This window comes from Triticum urartu, chromosome 3A, assembly GCF_056163025.1.
Source record: "Triticum urartu cultivar PI428250 chromosome 3A, HENAU_Tu73, whole genome shotgun sequence".
NCBI lineage: Eukaryota > Viridiplantae > Streptophyta > Magnoliopsida > Poales > Poaceae > Triticum > Triticum urartu.
The window spans coordinates 499,843,046-499,867,640 of NC_141875.1; the positions used below are offsets into that span (position 1 = coordinate 499,843,046).

Genomic DNA, 24,595 nt, shown 5'->3' on the forward strand with positions numbered 1-24,595 from the left:
CTGGTCATGCACACAGAGATGTACGACAACTCGGGCAGGTCCTTCATTTAAAGACACTAAATACCGGGGTCAAAACTTATGCGAGGCCAAAATTCATGTAGGTCATGACAAATACAAAATGCCCGGGCCAAAATTAGGGACGAGCCGTTCATGTACTATGTGTGGCCAAAATTCATTAAATATGTGTAGATCTCATGCACTGTTCACCTGAAATGAGCGGGGCCAAGCATGCATGAGGATGCATCCATTGACGCATGCACATGTTGTGTAGTACGAGCTCAGTGCATAGAAACTTGGACCTGTGCCGAGTTTGGCATCGGATCCCAACACGATGGCACAAATAGGAGCGGCAATATGGCTGCACTTTATTGCGATCCCAGACCGTACCTTGTGTATATAGCGCTACAGTTGGGAACTGGTATATCACTCATATTACACGCTGGCACTCATTGTGTCAGGCCCAGTTCATATCATTCCCCTGTTCCAGCGTGCCGGAAGTCATTGTAGCCGTAGATCTGTCATCGTGTGGCTCTGAATCGAAGATAACGGTTCAATCAAGCGGGCAGCTCTCCTCCGTCGATCTGCGATCCAAGGGCAGGTGATGCTTAAGACACAGCTGTAGCTGCTCCGACAAGAGCATGTGCTTTGTTCCGGCTTTCTTTTGTTTTCCCTTCTTGTAATGGCTATAAAGCCAACTACCATGTGCGTGTGAGGGCATGACTTTGTGATTTGGGTGTAAACCCTAGCCGCCTGTGGCGTGCTGTACCAACTTTCCCCAATTTCAACAAGAACCCTAGCTAATCGCTCTCTGAATTCTCGGCTAAATTTCCTTGAGTGTGAGTTAAATTGCTTAGATTAGAGCTCTGATCCTGACAATTGGTATCAGAGGCCAGTCTTTCCTCGGAGGCGTGTTGGATTTGAGCAGTGTTGGGGTTGGTTGTGGCCGTAAAATCCCTCTTCACGCTTGAATCGGGCGGCGGAGTAAATTGGAGGCGGCCGGAGTGGCAGAATTCGGATACAGTCGGAATTGCAGTCTGGTTGCCGGGGAGAATTTCTCTGGTAGTAAAACCCCAGCTCCTGCGATCTGACCGTGTATCAGCGGAGGCGGGCGCAGGCGGCGGCGTAGGCGGCGGCGAAGAGAATTCCCTCCCTCCCTACCACTGAGGCGACGTGCTGAAGCTGTCAAGATGACGGGTTAGGTTGATTCGGTCATGACGGCTGAATTACAGCTTGAGTCACTGGAGTTGGACATCAAGACGCTGCAGCGTGACAGAGAAGAAGATCGCAAAGAGTTTCAGCAATTCCAAGCGACAGTGAACAGAAACTTCGCCACAATGCAGATTTTTTTTGACAAGATCCAAGACAATTTCAGGCGTTTGCTGTTGGATCCCAAGCCAGTTGCGGGAGAAGAAAGAGAGGAAGGTCAGGGAAGTGTCCAAATCAAGGACAATAACAACCAGTCTCCTCAAATAGCTCCTGGACGACCCAAGCAACTCCAAGCTCCAACTCCTCCATCAGTAACAATGCCTCCTGTGCCAGTGGGAAATGCAACTCTGCGAGATCAAACTGGAAAAGAACTCAACTTGGATGGGACTCTGAAAGCCCCTTACAGACACCCAAATTTTGGTCAGGGTAAGGAAACATCACCAAACAATGTAGTCCAACTGGAAGAAAGGCAAGAGGAGGAAGTTATGGATCAGCAGTACAAAAGAGGCCCCAATTTCCCTGTTGAAGCAAGAAGAAATGTGCTAACAGTAAAGCCAGCTAAGTTAAACATCTCTGAATTTGAGGGTCAGGACCCAGAGTCTTGGATTCAGAATTTGGAGCAGTACTTTGCTGCAGCCAGAACTCCTATTGAGCACAGAACTGAATTGGCAGTTTCTTACCTTAAAGGGCTTGCTGTGCAATGGTGGAGAGGAACAGGATTTGCTCCTAGCAATGTTCCTTGGCACAAGTTTTGCTCTTACATCTCTGACAGATTTTCTGTGGATTCTGTCTGTGACATTGTCAGCTCCTTCCATGCAGCTCAACAAACTACTACAGTTACTGCATATGTGGAGCAGTTTGAGCAGCTAATGAACATAATGAGAAGAGAAAACCCTGGAATCCCTGATGATTATTATGTTTCTAGCTTTGTGGCAGGACTTAACCCAGATATTAAAAGTCATGTGGAGTGCTTCAGGCCTAAGGATATGCAATCTGCAGTGTGGTATGCTAGGAGGATGGAGAAATCACAGGTACCAACTACTGTAGTGCAAACTAAACCTTATGTCCCTCAACCTAGAAGGCAAGTAATTTTTGATCAGCCCAAAGCCCCTGTAACTACTGTCACACCAAACAGAAACACTATTATTCAGCAGGCAAAGCAAAACCAAGTGTGTTATAAGTGCAGAGAGCCATGGGTGCCTGGTCATAGGCAGGTCTGTAAAATGAGCCAGAGAGCTCAGATCCAAGCACTGCAAGCTGAGGAAGTTGAAAATCCTGAGACAATCTATGTTACAGATTTTGATGACCCTGATTTGGAAACACTGGAACAACCATCAGGTGAAGCAGTATTGAAAGTGTCAATGCATGCTGCTATGGGAATAGGAGCAACCAAAAATACTTTTATATTGTCTGTAAAGATGGGCAATACAGTGGCCACAGCACTGGTGGACAGTGGTAGTACTTCGACCTTCATTTCTCCTAAGATGGCAAGTAAATTACCTGTCAGTACAAGCCCTACACCCAAGATAAAGGTAGTGGTTGCTAGTGGGGGTGTGCTCTGGACTGAATTTCAAGCAAAGGACTACCCTTATGAAATTCAAGGCCATCTGTTTACTGACAGCTTCAGAGTATTAAAACTGAAAGGATATGACATGATTTTGGGAGTTGATTGGCTCAGAAAATATAGTCCAATACAAATGGACTTTGTTAAAATGGAAATGAAAATTTCTGACAGTTGTGGGCAGTTTATTACATTTGTGGATGAGACTGTTCCCTTGGCCCCTGTAGCTGAAGCTAAGGACAACATTGAAAAACTGTTAGAACAAGCTGTTTGTGGGTTTTTCTTGTTCACGACCTCTGGTACTGAATTTGCAGTTGCTAGTACATAAATTCCTAATGAATTGCAACCACTGTTGGACCAGTATCAAAAGTTGTTTCAAGAGCCAACTGAATTGCCTCCTAGCAGGCCTTGTGATCACAGAATTCCATTAGTGGAAGGAGCCAAAGTGGTTAACCAAAGGCCTTATAGAATTCCTCACCATCAGAAAGAAATTTTGGAGAAAATCATTAAAGAGCTACTGAAAAATGGGATAATCAAACCTAGCACAAGCCCATTTTCCTCTCCTGTGCTACTGGTCAAGAAAAAAGATGGGTCTTGGAGGTTATGCACTGATTACAGAAAATTGAATGCTATAACTATCAAGAACAAATATCCCATTCCTGTAATTGAGGACCTTCTGGATCAACTAAAAGGAGCTAAGATCTTTTCCAAAATTGACCTCAGAAATGGATATCACCAAATCAGAATGGCAGAGGAGGATATTCCAAAAACTGCATTTACTACTCACATGGGACTGTTTGAGTTTTTAGTTATGTCCTTTGGACTAACTAATGGCCCTCCCTCCTTCCAGGCATTAATGAACTTACTGTTTGGCCATCTCAAATTTGTAGTGGTCTTCTTTGATGATATCTTGGTGTTCAGCTTTTCCTTGAAAGAACACAAGGACCATTTAAAGCAGGTGTTGATATATTGCAAGCAAACAAGTTATATGCAAAAATGGAAAAATGCTCCTTTGGTCAGCAAGAGATTGAGTATTTGGGTCATGTGATTAACTCTGAGGGAGTTTCTACTGACCCATCTAAAATACAGTCCATTAGAGATTAGCCAACTCCCACTACTGTAACTGAACTGAGAAGTTTTTTGGGGCTAAGTGGATATTATAGAAGGTTCATCCAGGGATATGGAGTAATATGTAGACCACTATTTGACTGCTTAAAGAAGGAGGGTTTTTCCTGGAAAGAAGAGCAACAAGAAGCATTTGTAACTCTGAAAAACAAGCTTACCAATTAGCACTGCCTGATTTCTCCAAACCTTTCACTTTGGAAACTGATGCTTGTGGGTATGGATTGGGAGCTGTGTTGATGCAAGAGGGAAAGCCTATTTCTTACTTCAGCAAGAGCATTGGCCCCAAGGCAGCTGCAATGAGCACTTATGACAAGGAAGCCTTGGCCATAATTGAAGCTGTTAAGAAATGGAAGCATTATTTCTTAGCAACATCCTTAGTAATCAGAATTGATCAGGAAAGTCTGAAATATATTCAGGAACAGAAGATTACTGAAGGAATTCAACATAAACTGTTACTGAAGTTGCTAGGATATAATTTCACAATTGAGTACAAGAAAGGCAAGGAGAACAAGGTGGCTGATGCATTATCTAGAGTAAAACATGTGATTCATGCTTTAACTGCAACTGCCACTTCTCCTACTTGGGTCAAACAGGTCACAACTAGCTACAATCAGGATAGTAAAATCAAGGAGCTCATTGCTGAATGTGCTGTGGGCAAATCTGATACCTCTCCTTACTCCTTCAAAAATGGCATATTGAGATTTCACAATAAGATTGTAGTGGGATCTGCTTCTAACCTGAGACAGGAAATTCTCCAAACATTCCATAATTTAGAGTTAGGAGGCCATTCTGGTGAGAGGGCTACATACCAGAGAGTGAAATTAATTTTTCACTGGCAGGGTTTAAAACAAGATGTAGTGCAATTTGTCAAGCAATGTCCTGTTTGTCAGTTAAACAAAGCTGAGCACACTCCTTACCCTGGATTATTGGAACCACTTCCTGTGCCTGATTTTGCTTGGGCACATGTGAGCATGGATTTTGTGGAGGGGCTGCCTAAGTCTGAACACAAGAACTTGATTTTGGTAGTGGTTGACAGATTTACCAAGTACTCTCACTTCATTGCTATGAGACATCCTATTACAGTGCAGTCTGTTGCAAGAGCATTTGCTGATGATGTGTTCAGGTTGCATGGGATGCCCTTGGTGATTGTCACTGACAGAGACAGAACTTTTACTAGTCATTTATGGCAGCAACTGTTCAAGTCCTTGAAGATCAAGTTGCATTTGAGCACCAGCTACCACCCTCAGACCGATGGCCAAACTGAAAGGGTTAACCAGTGTTTGGAGAATTACTTGAGGTGTATGTGTTTCCAACAACCAAGGAAGTGGCATGGGTGGTTGTCACTAGCTGAGTGGTGGTACAACACTTTCTTCCACACATCACTAAAAATGACACCCTTTCAAGCTCTGTATGGTTTTCCTCCCCCTATGATTGCTGAATCTGCCTTACCTGATGCAATTTGTGAGGACAATGAAGATCTCTTGCATACAGAGAAGTGGCACTGGAAGTGATCAAGCATAATCTGCTAAAAGCCCAATCTAGAATGAAGTTTTTTTGCAGATAAGAAGAGGACAGAGAGAGAATTTGTAGTGGGGGACATGGTCTATTTGAAGTTGCAACCCTATAGACATACTTCTCTCAGCCTGCATAGGCACATGAAGCTGCACTCTAAATTTTATGGCCCCTTCAGGATAATGGAAAGAATTGGAAATCATGCATATAAATTGTTGCTGCCAGAGGGTTGTCAGTTGCATGACACATTTCATGTCAGACTAAAGAAGCACATTGGTCCAGCAGTCATTCCTTCCCCTATGCTACCATTAGTTGGTCCTGATGGAATTATCAAAGTGGAACCTGAAGCTGTGCTGGAAAGAACTCTGGTCCCAAGGAAGCAAGGAAGCATCAGTATTCCTGTGGTCAGGTGGTTAGTCAAATGGACCAACATGCCCGTGGAGGAAGCTACTTGGGAAGATTCTGCATTTATCCAGAAAGTTTTTCCTTCTTTTAGAGCTTGAGGACAAGCTCCGTCTCAATTGGGGGGTATTGTCAGGCCCAGTTCATATCATTCCCCTGTTCCAGCGTGCCGGAAGTCACTGTAGCCGTAGATCTGTCATCGTGTGGCTCTGAATCGAAGATAACGGTTCGATCAAGCGGGCAGCTCTCCTCCGTCGATCTGCGATCCAAGGGCGGGCGATGTTTAAGACATAGCTGTAGCTGCTCCGACAAGAGCATGTGCTCTGTTCCGGCTTTCTTTTGTTTTCCCTTCTTGTAATGGCTATAAAGCCAACTACCATGTGCGTGTGAGGGCATGACTTTGTGATTTGGGTGTAAACCCTAGCCGCCTGTGGCGTGCTGTACCAACTTTCCCCAATTTCAACAAGAACCCTAGCTAATCGCTCTCTGAATTCTCGGCTAAATTTCCTTGAGTGTGAGTTAAATTGCTTAGATCAGAGCTCTGATCCTGACACATTGTATCCATCTCGAAGCATGCATGACACGGTCTAGATAAAGTGCGCCAATGCCGCCTTGCGTTGAAAGTGCGCTCCGATAAATGGGCCTTCTTCTGCTGTTTTTTTATTTATTATTTTCGTCATAGGAGAAGTGGAGAAGGCATTTAAAATAAGGTAAGTGGAGCATAGGAATATACTAGTAGAAACTTGTGGCACTATTTAGCCATTTAATTCAAGAGTGAATTCCTTTTTTACCTCCAAAATTCGCGTTTGTGTGAAATTTCTCAATTTAGGCAAGTGTGTGTGACACATTTTACCGCGTTTAGTATTCCCCTCAAATTTGATGCTGACCGTGCATGCCACACGTGTGGTTTTATTTTGCCTCTTGGTTTTTCTTGTTTACTCCGGTGTTTAGATGCTCCAACCGAACCCAGCTAGCCACGCCCAACTTGCACCTAGCTGCTCGAGCCGCACCCGCAGGCGAGTAAATTGCACACTTCGTCCCTGTACTCGTTGGCTTGTAACAAAACCATCCTGGTACTCGCGAAGTGCTTCTGTACGGTCCTCAGACTTGCAATTGTGTAACAGAGACGGTCCTGTATACGCAGCGGCATACGTCTGGCCCTTTTCCCCTGCCACGTCAGCGCCTAGAGCTGGTCCAGCCGAACCGACTGGCTTGAGTCGGACTTAGACGACATATGCGCGCGTCCAAATCCAAAAATCCCCAAATTGTCTCCCCTCTACTCAAATCCCTAACCCTATCCTCTTCTGTCTTGCGATGAGCGACAAGAGCTTGGCCGAGAGCTCGATGCCCCGCGCCGGCGGCAGCGTGTGCGGCAGCGCGGGTTCCCCGTGAGGCGCCCGTCGGGCGCCGCGTCGGTTCAGCCGCAAGGCTGCTTGCCAGCTCGTTTTCCCAGTGAGTGTGGCGCTGCGGCGAGCCGTATCTCCGGCCGGAGACTGGTCGGCTGCTCCTCGCGCGCACACCGGCGGTAGACGCTCTGGGCAAGCACTACCGCGGGGTGGTGCTGGTGGTGTCGGTCGTTGGCGGCAAGAGCTGTGAGCTGACGCGTACTACAATGCTCGTGCAGAAGGTCTGCAATGCTTGACTGCACCCCTCTCCTCGCGGAACATTTGCCTGATGCGTGGCTACCAGCTGAAGGCGCTGACCTCACCCGCACCCATCACTTCAAGATTTACAGTGGCAGGGTTGACGGCACCGGAGACGGATGGGCCGCTGGTTGTCGAAGTGCCCTGTTTCTTACCAATGCCCCTGTTCTAGTTAATTTGATGCGGCTGTGTAAGCTACTCCTAGGTGTTATGTGATGCAAGCTGATTCGTTGTACTGATGCCGTGATGCACTGATGGCTGTAGCACCTATTTGGTTCTTAACTGACGTATTAGGATCAGCTGATGGCTGTAGGTATGTGAACTGATATAGCTGTAGCTATGTAAGATGTTATGGTCGATGTAGCTTTTGGTTTTGAACTGATGCAAAGCTCTATTATGTGATGACATATTAAGTGATATGTTAATTTCCTGTGCTTTTCTTGTATGATATTTGAACAGTGCTGTGGTGTGTGCTTTTATGGAAATTGGCATGAATGAGATGCATTGTGCTGCGCACTGGAAGGAAATGAATTGAGCTGTGCTTTTTGCTATCATTTGAACTGATCTGTGCATATGAACGACTTCAGCAAAATAAAGAGGAACAATAAATACCATGCCAATTTCAGAACAACTCCAGCAAAAAAAAATGTTAAATGAGATGAACAGATCCAGTAATATATATACAGGAAACTGACTGGAAATAAAAAAACCCATACATGAACACAACACGACAGAAAACAACAAAGAACATTACAGGGGCAAAGAAATAAGCTCATATATGACAACATAGAACAGTTCAAAGGGAATTTATAAATCAGATAAACAAATTCACTATTCATGAACATACCATGTAATTAACATGTGCATGAACTAAAATAAAACCTACATAGCATAGTCCAGCAGGTTCGCGAAGAACATCTCCCAGTAGTTCATATGCAATGATCTCTCAGTCCCTAAATATATCGAACATGCTTGTCCTTCTTGGCATGTTAAAACCAACCATGGGCTGACTTGAATTTCCTCTTTTGGCATTATTTCGCTGGCCCGTAATGTTCTCATTTCCTTGCCTTTCCTTCAAACTTCCCATCCTCATTTCTTCTGCTTCTTTATTTTTCTCTTCCCAATCTTGCATCTCTGAAGACCTCTGCGACGCAACCTGCCCCTCCCAGGCTTGCTGCCTTGCTTCCTCCTCCCGCCGATGATAATCTCTCATACGTTGTATCCTTTCATGCTCCTCTTCTTGCATTATCAGAAATTGCGCTTCTTCATATCTATGCGCATCTTCAACATGTTTTCTCTTCTGCTCTGCAATTCTTTTCCTCTCTGCAACTCTCTTATTTTTTTCTTCCTCGGCCTGTTTCTTTTTAGCTTGTATAGCTTGCTTTTTGGCATCTGCCAGGGCTTTTTTTGCTTCTTTTTCCTGTTGTGCCTTTTGCTTTCTTTCCTCGACTGCTTTTCTTTTTTCTTCAGCATCCAATTGTTTTTGTTGCAACAAAGCTTTCCGTTTCTCCTCTTTCTCCAGCTTTATTGCCACCGCTTCCTCTTTCCTCTTCTGCTCAGCTTGCAAAATCTTCAACTCTTCTTCTCTAAGTTTTGCCATTGCTGCATCAAATTTTGCCTGGTCTGCAATTTCTCTCTTCTCAGCTGCTGCCCTTAGTTTAGATAATGCTAGAACTTCCCTCTTTCTAATAACATTCCCCTCTTTTGTTATGGTAGTTGGTTGCACAGGGGGTTGGCTTTGGACATGATTTGCAATAAAAGAAGATCCTGGCAGAGGTCCTGGTTCAGGTTGCTCCATGTTCTGGCTTGCTTGATGCTGCAAGTAAATAAGCAGAAAAATCTCAACTAAAGATAAGTAGACAAGCATGATTATAAATGAAGAATATACTATACCTCTTCGATCAATGAAGAAATGACACTATCCTCATTATTAAGTGGATCATGTTGTGCCAACTCCCTAGTTTGCAAGTTTTGCTCCTGAATTGAGAAAACAAATAATTACTTACTATAGTTTGCACGTTATATCATATTAAAATGATAGATATAATTCAATGATTATTATACTTGTGTAATGACAGGAGCTTCTTCATCAGATGACGAAACCTCTGGCTCTGCTCTAACTCTCTTCTTTTGTCCCTTTTTCTTTGGTTTCAGGCCTAGTTTGAAATCTTTGCATCCACCAATGTTATGTCCTGCAGATCCACAATAGCTGCAATGAATAACAGCCCCACCCCTTCCAACTTTCTTGCCTGCCCTCCCCTCTTTCTCTTCAGGTTGTTTCCTTCTGTTCTTTTGTTTCCTCCCTTTCTTTGTTTTTACTTTTGGAGGAATGATTTCCTTGCCATACATGTTTTGCCACTCACTAATATCATTGCAAGGCATAATTATGTGCTCATATGCCTTGCGGTAGGTCTCAATGGAGTAGCATTGGTGAACCATTGATTCTGGGGCAATGTTGTCATATCTGCAAGCTGAAACACCATGACAACAAGGAATCCCTGTTAAATCCCATCTCCTGCAACTGCATTTCTTCAGGTTTATGTCAACACTGAACTGGACACCTCTATCATCCACTTGAAATATGCCCATTCCAGCTGGATCTGCAATGCAAGTATTTGCAGCATCAATATGCCTATTCAGTCTTTTTCTGATTTTCGGACATATATGACCAGTCCACTTTTGGGACTCCTCCTGCTTGCCACATATTCTCCCCATGCACTGCCCTTTGATCCTTTGAATCATGCTTAACAAAGGCAGTTCTCTTGCATCTAAGATATACTTATTGAATACTTCACAATTATTGTTCAACAACACATCACACTTAGGGAATTCAGTCTGAAATGCCCTCACCCATGTTTTTGGGTCTAACTCTTCCAACCAATCATGAGCGTGTTTGTTTAGAACTAACATTCTATTCATGTTCTCCCTCCACTGACCATGTGTAGTACTTCTAGCACATCTCCATAATTGGTTTTTCAATATATCTCCTTTAAAAATTCTATTGAAATTTTGCCAGATATGTCTCACACAATATCTATGCTCTGAATCAGGAAATAATTCTCTAACAGCCTTAATTAATCCCTGGTAATGAACAAATATGATAAAAAAGACATATAGTTAGAAGCATATGTATGTAAAGAACATAAAGTGAAGCATTTTCTATGTAAAGAACATATTTTCATTAACACTTACTTTCTGCTTGTCAGACATTACTGTCCAAGGAGAACTGTTCACAATGCCCAAGTCTTCTTTCAAAGAACTCAAGAACCACCTCCATGACTCTGTGTTCTCAATTTGCACCACTGCAAAAGCCACAGGATATATGCAATCATTCGGATCCATCCCAATAGCAGTCAACAGAATGCCTCCAAACTGAGTTTTCAAATGACAACCATCGACAAATATTACTGGCCTACAAGCCGACAAAAATCCCCTCTTACAAGCATCGAATGAGAAGTAACACTTCTGGAAAATTCCATCATTAGCAACTTCAATGAAAAATGCACTCCCTGGATTGGATCTCCTTAACTCTGCTGCATAGTCCCACAACTTCCTGTACTGTGCTATTTCATCCCCATATATTGTGTTCAATGCAATTTTCTTTGCTCTCCAAAGCTTCTGCCTATGAATTCTCATATTCCACTCTTGTTGTATCAATCCTCCTAAACCCTTAATTGACATCTTCTCATCAACTCTAATCTTTTCAACATATTTATCTGCTATGTATCTCGCCGTAAAGGCTCTCACTTGCCACTTCTTGCTGCATGTGTGCTCATCTTTGAATGTCTTTACCATAATCCCCTTTGTTCTATTGTCATGCGATGCATACAAATACCATGGACAGCCATTGGTACACCTTGCTCCAATCCTTGTTTTATCATTTTTTGGAAATGTTATGCCAAGTCTCTCCTTGCAACTATACTCCCTAATTGCCTTCCTAATCAATTCTATTGACGAGAATACCTGCCCAACATGAAACTTCGGCTCATGCAAATCTTCTTCTGTGAAATGATTGAACTTGAACTTCATTTCCTCGTCATCTGACTCTGGCATTTCAAGCTTTTCATCTTCAGAATTGTCATCTTCAGCTACCTGCTTCCCTTTCCTTTTACCCTTCTTCTCATCATCAGCAACATGTGACTCATCCATCACCAAATCCTCATCCCCATCCTGCAGGTCATAGTCACTGTCCACAAGCTCTTCCGGATTATAATCAGAGTCGTCACTATCTGACCAAGAGCCTTCGTCATCTTCCTCCTCTGCGACTGCTCTTCTGCTTCTTCTACTGCCACCACTTGTTCCTTCACAAGTGCTATCACCTGTATACATTACCTCACTTCTATTCTCCTCTGGGACAACAAAGCTAGGCTCAACGATATTTTCCTCTCTCTGACGAGTAAGAGGGTTTGAAACCGCATCGTCCCATCCTCCTCCACCATAGTTGTCCTCATGATCCAGGTAAAACATGAGATATTTGTACCCCTCCCTGACCACTTTCCTAATAATGTTTGTGTCATTGTTCCTCGACAACAACTTCAACCCGCCTTCATTCAATTGCATACCTGGCAGCAACAAGTAAATAGCAATTCTTCCAGCCGTCTCATACCCCAAGTGCTCTACTAATTCATACAACATCGGCATAGAAGCTTGAGTAGCATCACAAAAATCATAGCACACCTTGCGGCCATTCAGATATGCCCTGCTGCTTCCACCGCCAAGGAAAAATCCTCCAAATATGAACTCCACAGTAAATAGATCACTGCCTTCCTCTGTTATAATTACACAAAAAAAGTTTCAGATGGAAAGATGAAACAACTGTGTCTAAATCCTAACCAAATTATGCCGTTGACTTAATGAGCGACAAACCTCAATTTTATTCAAAAATGAAACTGATAAATAGGGGGGTGATCAATTCAAAAGGATCAGCTGAGTTCAAACAGAAAAAGAAATCTATCTCCTACGAGCAACAGGTACAAGTCTGAACCCTAACGAAATTAGTGCATACAAATTATAAATTTCACGGTGGAATGGGTAATAGGTATGCAAATGGTGGAAAATGAGCATATGAAACAACAATCGACTTGGATTATTCCGGCGATCAACATACCGTACGTCGGGACGGGCCCCTTATCCTGGCGTTGTATGGGCGCCATCAGCGGCACTCACAGCGGAAGACGACAGTGTCGCCGCCTCCCTCTGAGGCCTTCCCACTCCGGGTGCTCCCCACGGCCGCGATCTCTGCCCTCGATCAAACCCTCCTCCGCTGTTGGCTGCGTCGTGCTCGGGGAAGAGAACACAAACGAACAGAGGCGGCAACTGAAAACCTCGATTACACAGGGGGTCGTCTCGTCGTCTAAGTCCGACTCAAGCCAGTCGGTTCGGCTGGACCAGCTCTAGGCGCTGACGTGGCAGGGGAAAAGGGCCAGACGTATGCCGCTGCGTATACAGGACCGTCTCTGTTACACAATTGCAAGTCTGAGGACCGTACAGAAGCACTTCGCGAGTACCAGGATGGTTTTGTTACAAGCCAACGAGTACAGGGACGAAGTGTGCAATTTACTCCCCGCAGGCCCTCACATCCGTCGGGCGCAGGGGCGTCGGCTCCCCGGATCTCCGCCCGCTCCTCATCAGTTGGAAAAGGCGTGGCTAAGGTGCCTAGGTAGCATCTTCCTTTTCTTCTTCCGAATTGGTCTGGTAGCATCTTCTATCATTGAATTGCAAGACTGTATAGCACGTATTGAATTGCAAGACTGTATAGCACGTTACAGAAACGAAAAGCGGCGAGACGCAACGTGGGTTTGCCCTGCCCTCTTGGTGGTTTACAGCGGCGCACCCACCAATCGGTCCGTCGGCCACCCCCGTGCCCCATGCTGGTGCGCGGGTCGCCGCCGTCGCCGTTCCGCGTCTTGGCCACGCGACGCTGCCGCCGGCGATAGGGTGCGATCACCGAGGCGCTATTCCGTTTCGTAGCGGAGAGGGTGAGGAGCGGAGGCAATGGCTTGTTTGGCGCTTTCTTTCGCTCGCCGCCGCTCTTGACCCCACGGCGGAGCGCGACGCATCCTCCACCCGGCGCTGCCTCGACACGTCTAACCCGCGCCGTCATGGTCGCGTCAGCCGCCCCGAACAGTGGGCCCGATCCGCACGTGACCCCGTATCTTGCAGCCGCTTTCTCCTGCTCGCTTCCGCTTAACTAATCAACTTCCTTTCTGCTGAGCTGTGGGCCTCATTCCCAATTCTGTGACAACGTAAATGATTACTCGCCGAGTTGCAATTTACGACAGCACCCTTATTCTCTCTCTCCTATCTCTCTCTCCTATTGCATCTTTTCACACACATAATAACCTCGTAAAAGCTGTGAGATTACACCCCGCGCGCCCACAAAAGCCCGGAAAAGGCATGCACGAGCACCACCCCCTTATCCCGCTGGGGCGATCCTGGCCGTCCGGGCGCACCTTCGGGAAATCGCGTGCGTTCACGAGCAGGGGTACATCCGTAAAACGCTTCCAAAGGCGAGGGGATCTATTCGCCTGTAAAAAACGCCCGATTCGTGGCCCTCGTCCCACTCTCGCTCCCACGCTCGCGCAAGCGGAACGGGGGAGAGCAGGACAGAGCGGGAGGGAGGCAGAGGCTGCAGTGTCGCAGCCCCCGGTTCGGAAGCCGACCTGGCCGGGGGTCTGTTGAGGTTGTGCGATGGCGAAGGGGGCGGTCGTGGGGACGACGGCGGTGGTGTGCGCCGCGGCCGCGGCTGCGGCGGCGGTCGGGGTGGCGGTGGTGGTGTCGCGGAGGAGGAGGAGGACGCGGGACGCGGAGGCGGGCAGGCGGAAGAAGGTGGCCGACGTGATCGAGGAGCTGGAGCAGACGTTGGCGACGCCGACGCCGCTGCTGCGCGGCATCGCGGACGCCATGGTGGAGGAGATGGAGCGCGGGCTGCGCGCCGACCCCCACGCCCCGCTCAAGATGCTCATCAGCTACGTCGACAATCTGCCCACCGGGTAACACCATCCTCTGCTTCTTCGTTTTTGCTCTCATCGCTGAGTGGCACGGACGGCACGTCCGTTTTTGTGTCAGTCTTGGCTGGAAATTGCGTAGTGTGGAGGTGGTTTGGAGTTCTGTAGTCTTCAGGCGGTTTGGAGCATGACTTGAAAAAAGAAAAGAAAAAGGGAATTGTCGAAATAAGGTTCGATTTTTTTTAACAAACTTGTTATGATACATATTGGTTCTGGAAGAAGGATCCGTTTTTGTTTTTTCCTCACCGGGTTGTTTGTTCTATGTGCGCCTTCAGCAATTTGTGAATATCTTCCGACATGACGCTCAATTATCAGTTTTGATCATATAATATGCCTGCATGAAGAATTATGATATGGCTCAGAACACAAGGATTTAAATAAAAACGTCACATACTGTTCGGTTTCTAGTGTTTGGAGGATGAGTAGAGACATGTGTACCCACATGCCTTCTCTAGTTCTCTTAATGAATGGACCATTTGTATTTCCTACCTACTTGTCGGGCTTATTACTATCAAGGCTCAAACCATTAAGGTATGGGTTTTTCCTTCTTCCAAGGCAGGATCCAGGCAATGAGTGTTTGCGCGCGTGTTCTTTTTTTTAGTCGGCATGGAAAAAAAATTATATGTCTAATTTACTATTTTATACTACCGACATCTCAAATATTGTCCATAAAAATGATGTTGCCTTCTTAGAAAGAATTACTTTGATTGTGTTATACTTTTGTTTCTACAATATGTTTGAGACTGAAAAATCTAGAGCGGGAAGTATTTGATAACAATCGTCTATGAAAATCTCATGAACAACTTAGAGAACTAAATATGTGGAACTTAGATGTAACTAAAAGTCTCATAAATATGTGTCCAAAAGTGAAAGATCTTGAATTATCTCTTTCTGAAATCTTCTGCTTATCTTTCCTCTGCTTTAATGACTTGTCCTACTACTTCAGGGATGAGCATGGGCTGTTTTATGCACTGGATCTTGGTGGGACCAACTTTCGTGTTCTACGGGTTCAGCTTGGAGGAAAGGAGAAACGTGCTGTCCAACAATATGAAGAGGTTCCCATTCCACCTCATCTGATGGTTGGGACTTCCACCGTAAGTGCATTTGATTGCTCTGCCAAGTCCCTTGTATTAGATTTCTTATTTATTTTTACATGGTTTACTTACTTTCAAAAGCACGAATACAGGAACTGTTTGATTTCATTGCGGCTGAGCTGGAAAGATTTGTTGAGACTGAAGGAGACGATTTCCACTTGCCTGAGGGCAGACATAGGGAACTGGGTTTCACCTTTTCTTTCCCAGTACACCAAACTTCGATATCGTCAGGCACACTCGTTAAGTGGACAAAGGGATTTTGCATCAATGGCACGGTAAAATACTTGGCTGACAGAATGATAAACTAATAACTATTGCTGTTATCTTTGACAAGCAATGCTTGCTCAAAAGCAAAAATTCTCATCCAACACATGATTTTCGCTATGAAACTTCCCTGTTCATCTTAATATGACAATTAAACTTGTTAGATTTTGTTCCTCTGAATGGACTTATTAATTGGGCAGAAATTATCTTATAGCACTAGGGCTCTCCCTGACTTTTAACTATATATCTACCAAAATTGCTGTCACTGTTGTGCTGTTAGGTACTAAAATGTACTCCCTCCATTCCAAAATATAGTGCGCCCGCGCTTCCCGAGGTCCAACTTTGACCGTAAATTTAACCAACAAGACCAACTGTGGCGGAAGAAAAAATTATATAATTGAAAACTTCTTTCGAATACGAATTCACTGATATAATTTTTGCTCCCGCCGCAATCGGTCTTGGTAGTTAAATTTACGGTCAAAGTTGAAGCACGTAGATAGAGGAAGCACTACATTGTGGAATGGAGGGAGTAGTATTCATGTATCCGTGAAACCAGCATTGTATTCCATATGACTATAGTAGTTCTTATGTTTATCTGCATAACTGCACTTTTATAATCTGGCCTCATCGAATACACAGTAGAAACCATTCTGTTCTTTCCTTTTTATCTGATTAATTTGGGTATTTATATCCTCTTGGTGAACCTAGAGGTGGCTTTTAACCTTGTTTTTGTAATATAATTAGCCGAAATGCTCGCATAACTGCATAGCTACTACTAAAAAGACATACATAAATGATCGAAATAGAGTGGTTTCTGTATGCAATTGAATTCTTATCGGTTGTAACACTTCCCAACTATTTCTGATTAATCCGTATCGTTATAATCTCGACTCACTAAAGTGGTATTGATCTTTCTCTTTCTTATCTCATTATTGCAGCAAGTTCTACTCCCTCCGTTTCTAAATATAAGCCCTTTTAGAGATTTCGATATGGACTACATTCGGATTTATATAGACATATTTTAGAGTGTAGATTCACTCATTTTGCTTTGTATGTAGTCGGTATTGGAATTTCTAAAAGGGATTATATTTAGAAACGGAGGGAGTAGCATCTTAGGATGGACATGGAAGCTTCTTTTAACCTTGTTTTTAGTAAGATACTAGTAATAGATAATGGACGACTCCAGTGATGTTCTCTATGATTTGATTTCTGTGAGCTCAGGTTGGGGAAGATGTGGTGGCTGAATTGAGCAGTGCTATGGAGAGGCAGGGGCTTGATATGAAAGTTACAGCTTTGGTACGTAAGCTCATTTGTTCCTTCAGTTATGTAGCATCTTGAACATTTCAATGCCTGTCTTTTAGCCGTTTATGCATTCTGATGATGGCATTGATCTTTTAGGTTATCTATGTTGATGGAACACAAATGTTATCCACTTATTACTAGATAATTTCTACGTCATGAGATCTGACGACTTTTTTGCTCAGGTTAATGATACTGTAGGCACATTGGCTGGCGGGATATATGTTGATAATGATGTCGTCGCTGCTGTAATATTGGGCACTGGGACAAATGCAGCGTATGTTGAGCATGTAGATGCAATTCCAAAATGGAAGGGACCACTACCTAGATCAGGAAACATGGTTAGTGTCTGACTTCCTTTGTATGCTTGGAATACTGAAGGTCTTTTGCACCTTGTCCAGTCGTATAAATATCCACTGCAACTTTTGTGTTGTATGATATTCACATCAGTTGATAATTCAACAATTGGATTTTGATCTTTGGTATGCTGCAGGTCATCAACATGGAATGGGGAAACTTCAAGTCAGACAAGCTTCCCCGTTCTGACTATGATATTGCCTTGGATTTTGAAAGTTTGAACCCCGGCGAGCAGGTATGGTTTGTCTATTCTGGTTATTCCTGGCTATGTGTGGGTGTGTCATCTTGTCTAGCTCTTTGCCTCAGATGTATGAGAAAATGATTTCGGGCATGTATCTTGGAGAGGTTGTGCGAAGGATCTTGCTTAGGCTGGCTCATGATGCTTCCTTATTTGGTGATGTTGTTCCATCAAAATTGGAGAAACTCTTTGTACTGAGGTGCGCTTCCATGTCCCACCCATTGAATCTTTAGCTTTATTAATAGAAAATAATAATAATATAATTTAATATAATCTATATTGTGCGACACGCTTACTCTAAATTATGTTATTTATTATGGTTCTATCTGTATATTTTTGTACTCTTGGTTGTATTGTACATATGAAACTAATGAATCAATAGGTTAACAGTTCGGGATTTGGCAGTATTTGGTTGGTAGGTCTGGTCTCCATAGTTTGTGTGCACTGTTATTAATGAACATAAAATTTAGAGGCAACTGCTTGTGTTCATTGCTGGTGCTTCTTTCCAATCAATCACAGTTAATGAAGGAAGCTAATGTGCTTAACCTGTAGAAACTTTATTAAGCAAGTGGTAACTTTCAATTGTGGTATTGCAGGACGCCGGATATGTCAGCCATGCATCATGACACCTCACATGATCTCAAACACCTTGGTGCTAAGCTGAAGGATATCCTGGGGGTATGTATGAATATGATGATGCACGTACTCAAAAGAGGATATTGCTAAACCTGACCTTCAACAACCAATGACTACTTGTCACATGCTTGAATTTACATCTAGGTTGCCGATACTTCGCTGGAAGCAAGATACATAACCCTCCACGTCTGCGACAAGGTCGCGGAGAGAGGCGCGCGCCTGGCTGCCGCCGGCATATACGGCATCCTGAAGAAGCTGGGCAGGGACAGAGCGCCGAGTGACGGCAGTCCGAAGCAAAGGACCGTCGTCGCCATAGATGGCGGCCTCTACGAGCACTACAAGAAGTTCAGCTCCCGCGTCGAGGCGACGCTCGCGGAGCTGCTTGGGGAGGCGGCCGCCTCGTCGGTCGTCGTCAAGATGGCCAACGACGGCTCCGGCATCGGGGCCGCGCTTCTTGCGGCCTCACACTCCCAGTACAATGTCGTCGAGTAGTCCCAAGGAGAGGGAGTGAGCTCCTGGCGCGGCTTCTTGCTTTCGCCTGGATCACTTATTTTGCCATTTCTCTCCACTGATAGCTAGTCTTATGCCAATGAGTTCCGTTTGCAACCGCGAGAAGGCGGAAACGGAGTCGGAGGTTAGAATGACGCCGCTCCGTTCCTGCCAATTCTTTTTCCCTAAACCTGCAAGTTTCTGTTGCGATGCCATGTCGCGAACCAAACAGAGGAGACCTGCCTGCATCTGATCTTCTATAATTCAGAATAAGGAGGGTGGTATATATATGATCACATAATCGAAACATTTATGATTTCTTCTGTTTCGTGATCCACATACTATATATATGCAATAACATGTTCAGTTTTTCTAAACTGAAAATGGCTCCTCTACCATGAGCAGTTTTTTTTTCGAACACACCCACCATGAGCAGCTACCATGGAATGTGGGTAATGTAAATCAAAGAATCCTTTTTTTTAACCTGTTTTTTTCCTGGTGATTTTTTGTAACCTGGCTAATCAATCAAAAGAATGTGGAGCTAGGTTTGGACTTGCAACGCTCTCCTCTCCTTGATTCAGACAGTGCTGTCGAAGTCACTCGTGTACTCCCGGAGCGTCTGCAAGAGCGGAGTCACCTTGCCCTTCTTGTGCGTCTGCTCGGAGCACCTGAGCAGCTTCTGCAGCACGTACTTCATGGTCGGCCGCGACGACGGAGACGCGCTGGTGCACATCACGCCTAGCCTGAACACGAATTCGATCTCCTCCGAGAACCCCGCGTTTCTGATGCGACTATCTGTGGCTCCGTCGATGCTTCCTCCTGACTCGTGCCGGTGCCGCGCCCACTCCGCCAGGGACCCGTCCTCGCCGCCGTCGTGGGCCGCCCGCCCGGTGGTGAGCTCCAGAAGCACCACGCCGAAGCTGTACACGTCCACCTTCTCCGTCACACCCGTCGTGTTACCGCACTCTGCACGCCAGCATATGAAGGTGTGAAAATTTAGCTACTGACGAGTGACGACCAGGGATGGTTTGGTTCCTTACCTGGAGCTATGTAGCCAAACGACCTGGCAAAGGCGGACATGGTGTCGGGCGTGCCGGCCTGCATCAGCATCGTGGCCACCCCGAAGTCTGCGACCTTGGTTCGGAACTCGGAGTCCAGCAAGATGTTGCTGGTCTTGACGTTCCAGTGAACGATGGGCGGGGAGCACTCGTGGTGCATGTAGCAGAGCCCCTGCGCGGCGCCCACGGCGACTCTGATCCTCGTGGGCCAGTCCAAATAACCCTCGTCGGACGACGCGGAGTGCCCGGCGCCGTGGGGGAGAGCGCGCCTGTGGAGCCACCCGTCGAGGCTGCCGTTGTCCATGTAGTCGTACACGAGGAGCTTGTCGGCGGAGTCGGCGTGCGAGAGGCAGCACAGGAGCCTGACGATGTTCTTGTGCCGGATGCCGCCGAGGATGCCGACCTCCGACTCGAACTCGCGCTCCAGCCTCTCTTCCACCTTCCCGGCGCTCCGTATTCTTTTCACGGCAACGACGCTGTCCTTGCCGTTGTACGCGGGTAACGCGACGCGGTACACGCGTCCCGACCCGCCGCTGCCGACGAAATTCTCACGGGTAATCGCCCGGAGTATGTCTGCCTCCCCGAAGCCCAGATTGGTCTGGAAAGACGTCATCTTCCAGCCACCGTCCTGTGCCGCGCGCTTCCTTTTCCTGATGTCGTGGAGGAAGAAGACTAAGGCAACGATGAGCACAAGGAGCGCGCCGGCAGCGACCAGGAGGCCAGTGCGGAACGCCGGCGAGACGCCCCCGGAGGAGGAGGCGGCTTGTGTTCCCGCAGCACAGGAGGGCACGCCGGTGAGATAGCCTGGCCCCAAACCGGCATGGCAGAGGCCGGGGTTGTCGAGGAAGCTGCGGTCGTAAGTGGCGATGGCGAGTCCTGCCGGTACTTGGCCGTCGAGCTGGTTGGATGACAGGTTGAGCGAGCTGAGCTTTAGCTTGGCAAGCGGTGGCGGTATGTCGCCGGATAGCTTGTTTGACGACAGGTCAAGCGCGTTGAGCACCCGCATGGCGCCCAATTCAGCCGGTATCTCGCCGGCGAGCTGATTCTTGCTCAGGTCCAAGTGCGTCAGCAAGCGGAGCTTGGCTACGCTCCTCGGGATCTCGCCAGAGAGCTGGTTACCTGACAAGTTCATCGTCTGCAGCAGCGGCACGCCGTTGCCGATGTCGGCGGGGAGCTCGCCGTGGAGGCAGGTAAGTGACAAATCGAGGTGCCGGAGCGAAGTGCACCGGTAGACGCTGGTCGGGAAGGCGCCGGTGATGTGGTTGTTGGAGAGGTTGAGGCTGGTGAGGCTGGAGAGGCCGCCGATGGCGTCCGGAACGGGCCGGCGACGCCGGCGTTGGCGAGGGAGAGGCTCGTGACCCGCCCGGAGGAAGCGTCGCAGGTCACGTAGGGCCAGGTGCAGTGGTCGCTGGATCTGTTCCATGCCGCCAGCACGGGCGGGTTGCCCCACACGCCCTTGATCCGGATGAGAAGCTGCCCCTCATGGGCGGCCGCGCGGTGCAGGAGGCAGCAGGGGAGGAGGAGGAGGAGGAGGAGCAGGAGGGATGGTACGGTTACCATGACTAGGTCGTTTCTGGGCTGGGCTTCTTCGTCCGTTGGCAGCGGCGGGGATGCGGGAAGAGGAATTTCTCAATTTATAAGGTTTATTATAGAGTTAAAAGCACTGGGTCCTAGAACTTGTTCTCAGTGTGATGGTTTGGTCCTACAACTTAAAAAATGACCCTACCCAGTCCCTGAACTTGCTCAAGATGTGCAAATCAAGTCTTGACGAATCCGAGCTTGCCATGTGGACTCGTGGGTGCGCACCCGGTCAGCGCGTCGCATTTTGCAAAGACCCCCCTGCCGTTGCTTGGAATCAACCCGCACTACCACCATTTCACCTGAATTAATTAAAGGAGACCACGGTCTGGCCCCCCCGATCCAGACAACCCGCAGCTCACTCCCCTCTCTGTTTTCTTGCTTTGCTCCTCTGCTCGACGCCGCAGCTCTTCGCCGCCGTCTAGCCCGCCGCAGCCGCCAAGCAAGCTAGCGGCCATGGTTTCATGGAGTGATTCCGGATCGAGCTCGTACGCGTCAAGTGGCGACGAAGTCACCAGTCGGGTGAGATCCTGTCCAGGTTCAAATGAGCATCTAGGGTTTCTGAAAAATGTGATTTCTTACCAGATTTTGTTTTAGGGTCCTCGCACCATTGAGAGCACCGATTGGGCAGGCCTTGCTGCAGATCTACCTAATAGGTGTGAGCACCAAGCAGTGTGTGAGAAGTTTGTTGCATTTGAGTCTGTTGACAGTGGAAGAAGATTTCTGGGTTGTGCACAAAAGGTTAGTACATGTTGGTAGTTGTAGATTGAGATGGTAGTGCTGTAGTACTAGTTCATTTGATACTGAACTTGATCTGTTGTGCCATTTTGTGCCATTTAGTTTATTTTAGTTGTTCAAATATGTATTTTTGTGCAAACAAACATGTTTTACTGAAACTTGATTCAGTGAGTTAACTGAATTTTGATTCAGTTAACTTAGTTTTGTCCAGTTAACTGCATTTTGATTCAGTGTTTTCTTTAGTTAACTGAATTATGCATTTCCTCACCAATTTTAGGATGGGCCTAAATGCCCCTATGTGCATTGGGTTGACCCAGAGTGGCCTCCACAATTAAGGACCAGTCTAGCTAGGATCTGGGGCATGTATGAAGATGAGGTCACATCCAGGATTAGGCAAGCTGTTGTTCAGGCTGAAGAAAATGTTAGGGTTGTGAAAGAGAAGGAAGCCATGGAAAAAGACCTGAGGTTTTTTAAACTTGATTTTGCTAAGATGGTGTCTGACAAAGAGCAGGCAATTACTGAATTGGGAAACACAAGGCTAGCTCTGTCTGACCTAAAGCTAGAACTTGAGAAGAAGAGAATGGCTGACAAATCAGTGACCAACATTCATCAGGTGGTCAGGGCTAAGGCAGAGAAAGAGAGGGATGAGATGAAGCAAGAGAGGGACAAATTGAAGGAAGAAAGGGATGTGTTGAAGAAAGAGATTAAGAAGCTAGAGTATATGATTGGTGACCTGTTCAAGCATAAAGAGGACACCAAGTGCAAGATAAGGAAGGTTAGGGAGCTGCTAGATGAATTTGAGTGATCATCTGGACTTGTTTAGTTAATAATTATCAGTGGACTTGTTTAGTTAATTTGGGTTATCTTTGATGCCCTGTATCCAGATGCACTGTACTATTTGCTGCAATCAACAAGCATGCACTATGTTATCTGAATTTGGTTAAGTGAATTTGGATTATCAATGCTCTGCCAGTTAACTGAATTGCTTTTCTGTTAAACTTAACTATTATTCAGTTATCTGAATGTAGATTCAGTGAAGTGAGTATTTCTTTGGTTAACTGAACATTGTTTCAGTTTACTGATTTGTTATGTCAGTTTACTGATTTGTTATGTCAGTTCAGTGTTTTTTACATTGTTGAGGAAATCGTTAACTGGTAGCTGCTCGGTTGGCTGGCGAGTAGGGGATTAATAGGCTAATCGGCAAGTTAATCGGCCATTTAATCAATTACTCGGGTGATTAATCGGGTAATCGGCTACTCAGTGACCCTACGAGTAGGGATTAATCGGCAAGTTAACTGGTTAATCGGATGATTTCTTGAACAGGGTTATATATATATATATATACAATGAAATTTTATCAATTTTTTTGTATAAGATTGTTTTTGCAGTTAACTGAAGTTTGCTATACAATGTTAACTGAATATGGTTCAGTTAACTGTTATTTGTTTAGTTATCTGAAAGTTGCATACACTGGTATTTTGGATCACAGAATGGTAGATGCAGGATTTCATTAAGTTACTTCATACATTCCATACACTGCATCACATATCATAGAAGGAGGAACTAGGATTTATTACATTGCATCACATGAAAGCTTATTCATCTGGATACAGAATTCATGTAGATAAAGAGAATAGGCCTGCAGCCCTTTAGCCATCCTCTCTTACAAGCATCATATGACCAATATAATGTTTTCAAACATTTTCTGCCCATTGGAAATTTTGTATCTTTGACAAGTGTAGTTGTTAGCAGAAATGTAGACCCAGGGTTTTTGCTCCTTAGCTCATGCCCATAATCCCATAGCCTGTTGAACTGCTCTTCCTCATCACCATGTATCTCCTTAAGTGCTTGCTTCCTAGCCCTAGTGAGGGAGTCCTGGATTAGGGGGTGTTCGGGTAGCCGGACTATACCTTCAGCCGGACTCCTGGAGTATGAAGATACAAGATTGAAGACTTCGTCCCGTGTCCGGATGGGACTTTCCTTAGCGTGGAAGGCAAGCTTGGCGATGCGGATATTCAAGATCTCCTACCATTGTAACCGACTCTATGTAACCCTAACCCTATCCGGTGTCTATATAAACCGGAGGGTTGTAGTCCGTAGGCAATCAACTCCATACACAACAATCATACCATAGGCTAGCTTCTAGGGTTTAGCCTCCTTGATCTCGTGGTAGATCTACTCTTGTACTACCCATATCATCAATACTAATCAAGCAGGAGTAGGGTATTACCTCCATCGAGAGGGCCCGAACCTGGGTAAAAAACATCTTGTCCCTTGTCTCCTGTTACCATCCGGCCTTGACGCACAGTTCGGGACCCCCTACCCGAGATCCGCCGGTTTTGACACCGACATTGGTGCTTTCATTGAGAGTTCCTCTGTGCCGTCACA

At 45.9% G+C, this 24,595-nt stretch overlaps 4 protein-coding genes and 1 pseudogene across 4 annotated transcripts; 3 read left to right on the forward strand and 2 right to left on the reverse strand.

Moving 5' to 3' along the window:
• Positions 1-1,211: 1,211 nt before the first annotated feature.
• Positions 1,212-3,095, forward strand: LOC147980262 (uncharacterized). The gene has a single exon (XM_087515537.1). It carries the CDS (start codon positions 1,212-1,214, stop codon positions 3,093-3,095), a length of 1,884 nt encoding a protein of 627 aa, XP_087371663.1.
• A 5,224-nt stretch (positions 3,096-8,319) lies between these two features.
• Positions 8,320-13,868, reverse strand: LOC147980263 (uncharacterized). The gene is made up of 5 exons (XM_087547469.1): positions 12,557-13,868; positions 10,642-12,218; positions 9,514-10,530; positions 9,343-9,426; positions 8,320-9,265 (listed from the first exon to the last, which is right to left on the reverse strand). The coding sequence occupies exons 1-5, from the start codon at positions 12,600-12,602 to the stop codon at positions 8,396-8,398; spliced, it is 3,594 nt and encodes a 1,197-aa protein (XP_087403595.1). The 5' UTR covers positions 12,603-13,868; the 3' UTR covers positions 8,320-8,395.
• Positions 13,869-14,001: 133 nt separating this feature from the next.
• LOC125544639 (hexokinase-6) lies at positions 14,002-19,156 on the forward strand. The gene is made up of 9 exons (XM_048708383.2): positions 14,002-14,441; positions 15,403-15,550; positions 15,643-15,825; positions 17,036-17,110; positions 17,299-17,454; positions 17,607-17,705; positions 17,777-17,907; positions 18,305-18,386; positions 18,489-19,156. The coding sequence occupies exons 1-9, from the start codon at positions 14,140-14,142 to the stop codon at positions 18,834-18,836; spliced, it is 1,524 nt and encodes a 507-aa protein (XP_048564340.1). The 5' UTR covers positions 14,002-14,139; the 3' UTR covers positions 18,837-19,156.
• Positions 19,157-19,294: 138 nt separating this feature from the next.
• Positions 19,295-21,892, reverse strand: LOC125544640 (receptor-like protein kinase HSL1; annotated as a pseudogene).
• A 23-nt stretch (positions 21,893-21,915) lies between these two features.
• Positions 21,916-23,012, forward strand: LOC147980264 (uncharacterized). The gene is made up of 3 exons (XM_087547470.1): positions 21,916-21,991; positions 22,067-22,210; positions 22,485-23,012. The coding sequence occupies exons 1-3, from the start codon at positions 21,926-21,928 to the stop codon at positions 23,010-23,012; spliced, it is 738 nt and encodes a 245-aa protein (XP_087403596.1). The 5' UTR covers positions 21,916-21,925.
• Positions 23,013-24,595: the final 1,583 nt, after the last annotated feature.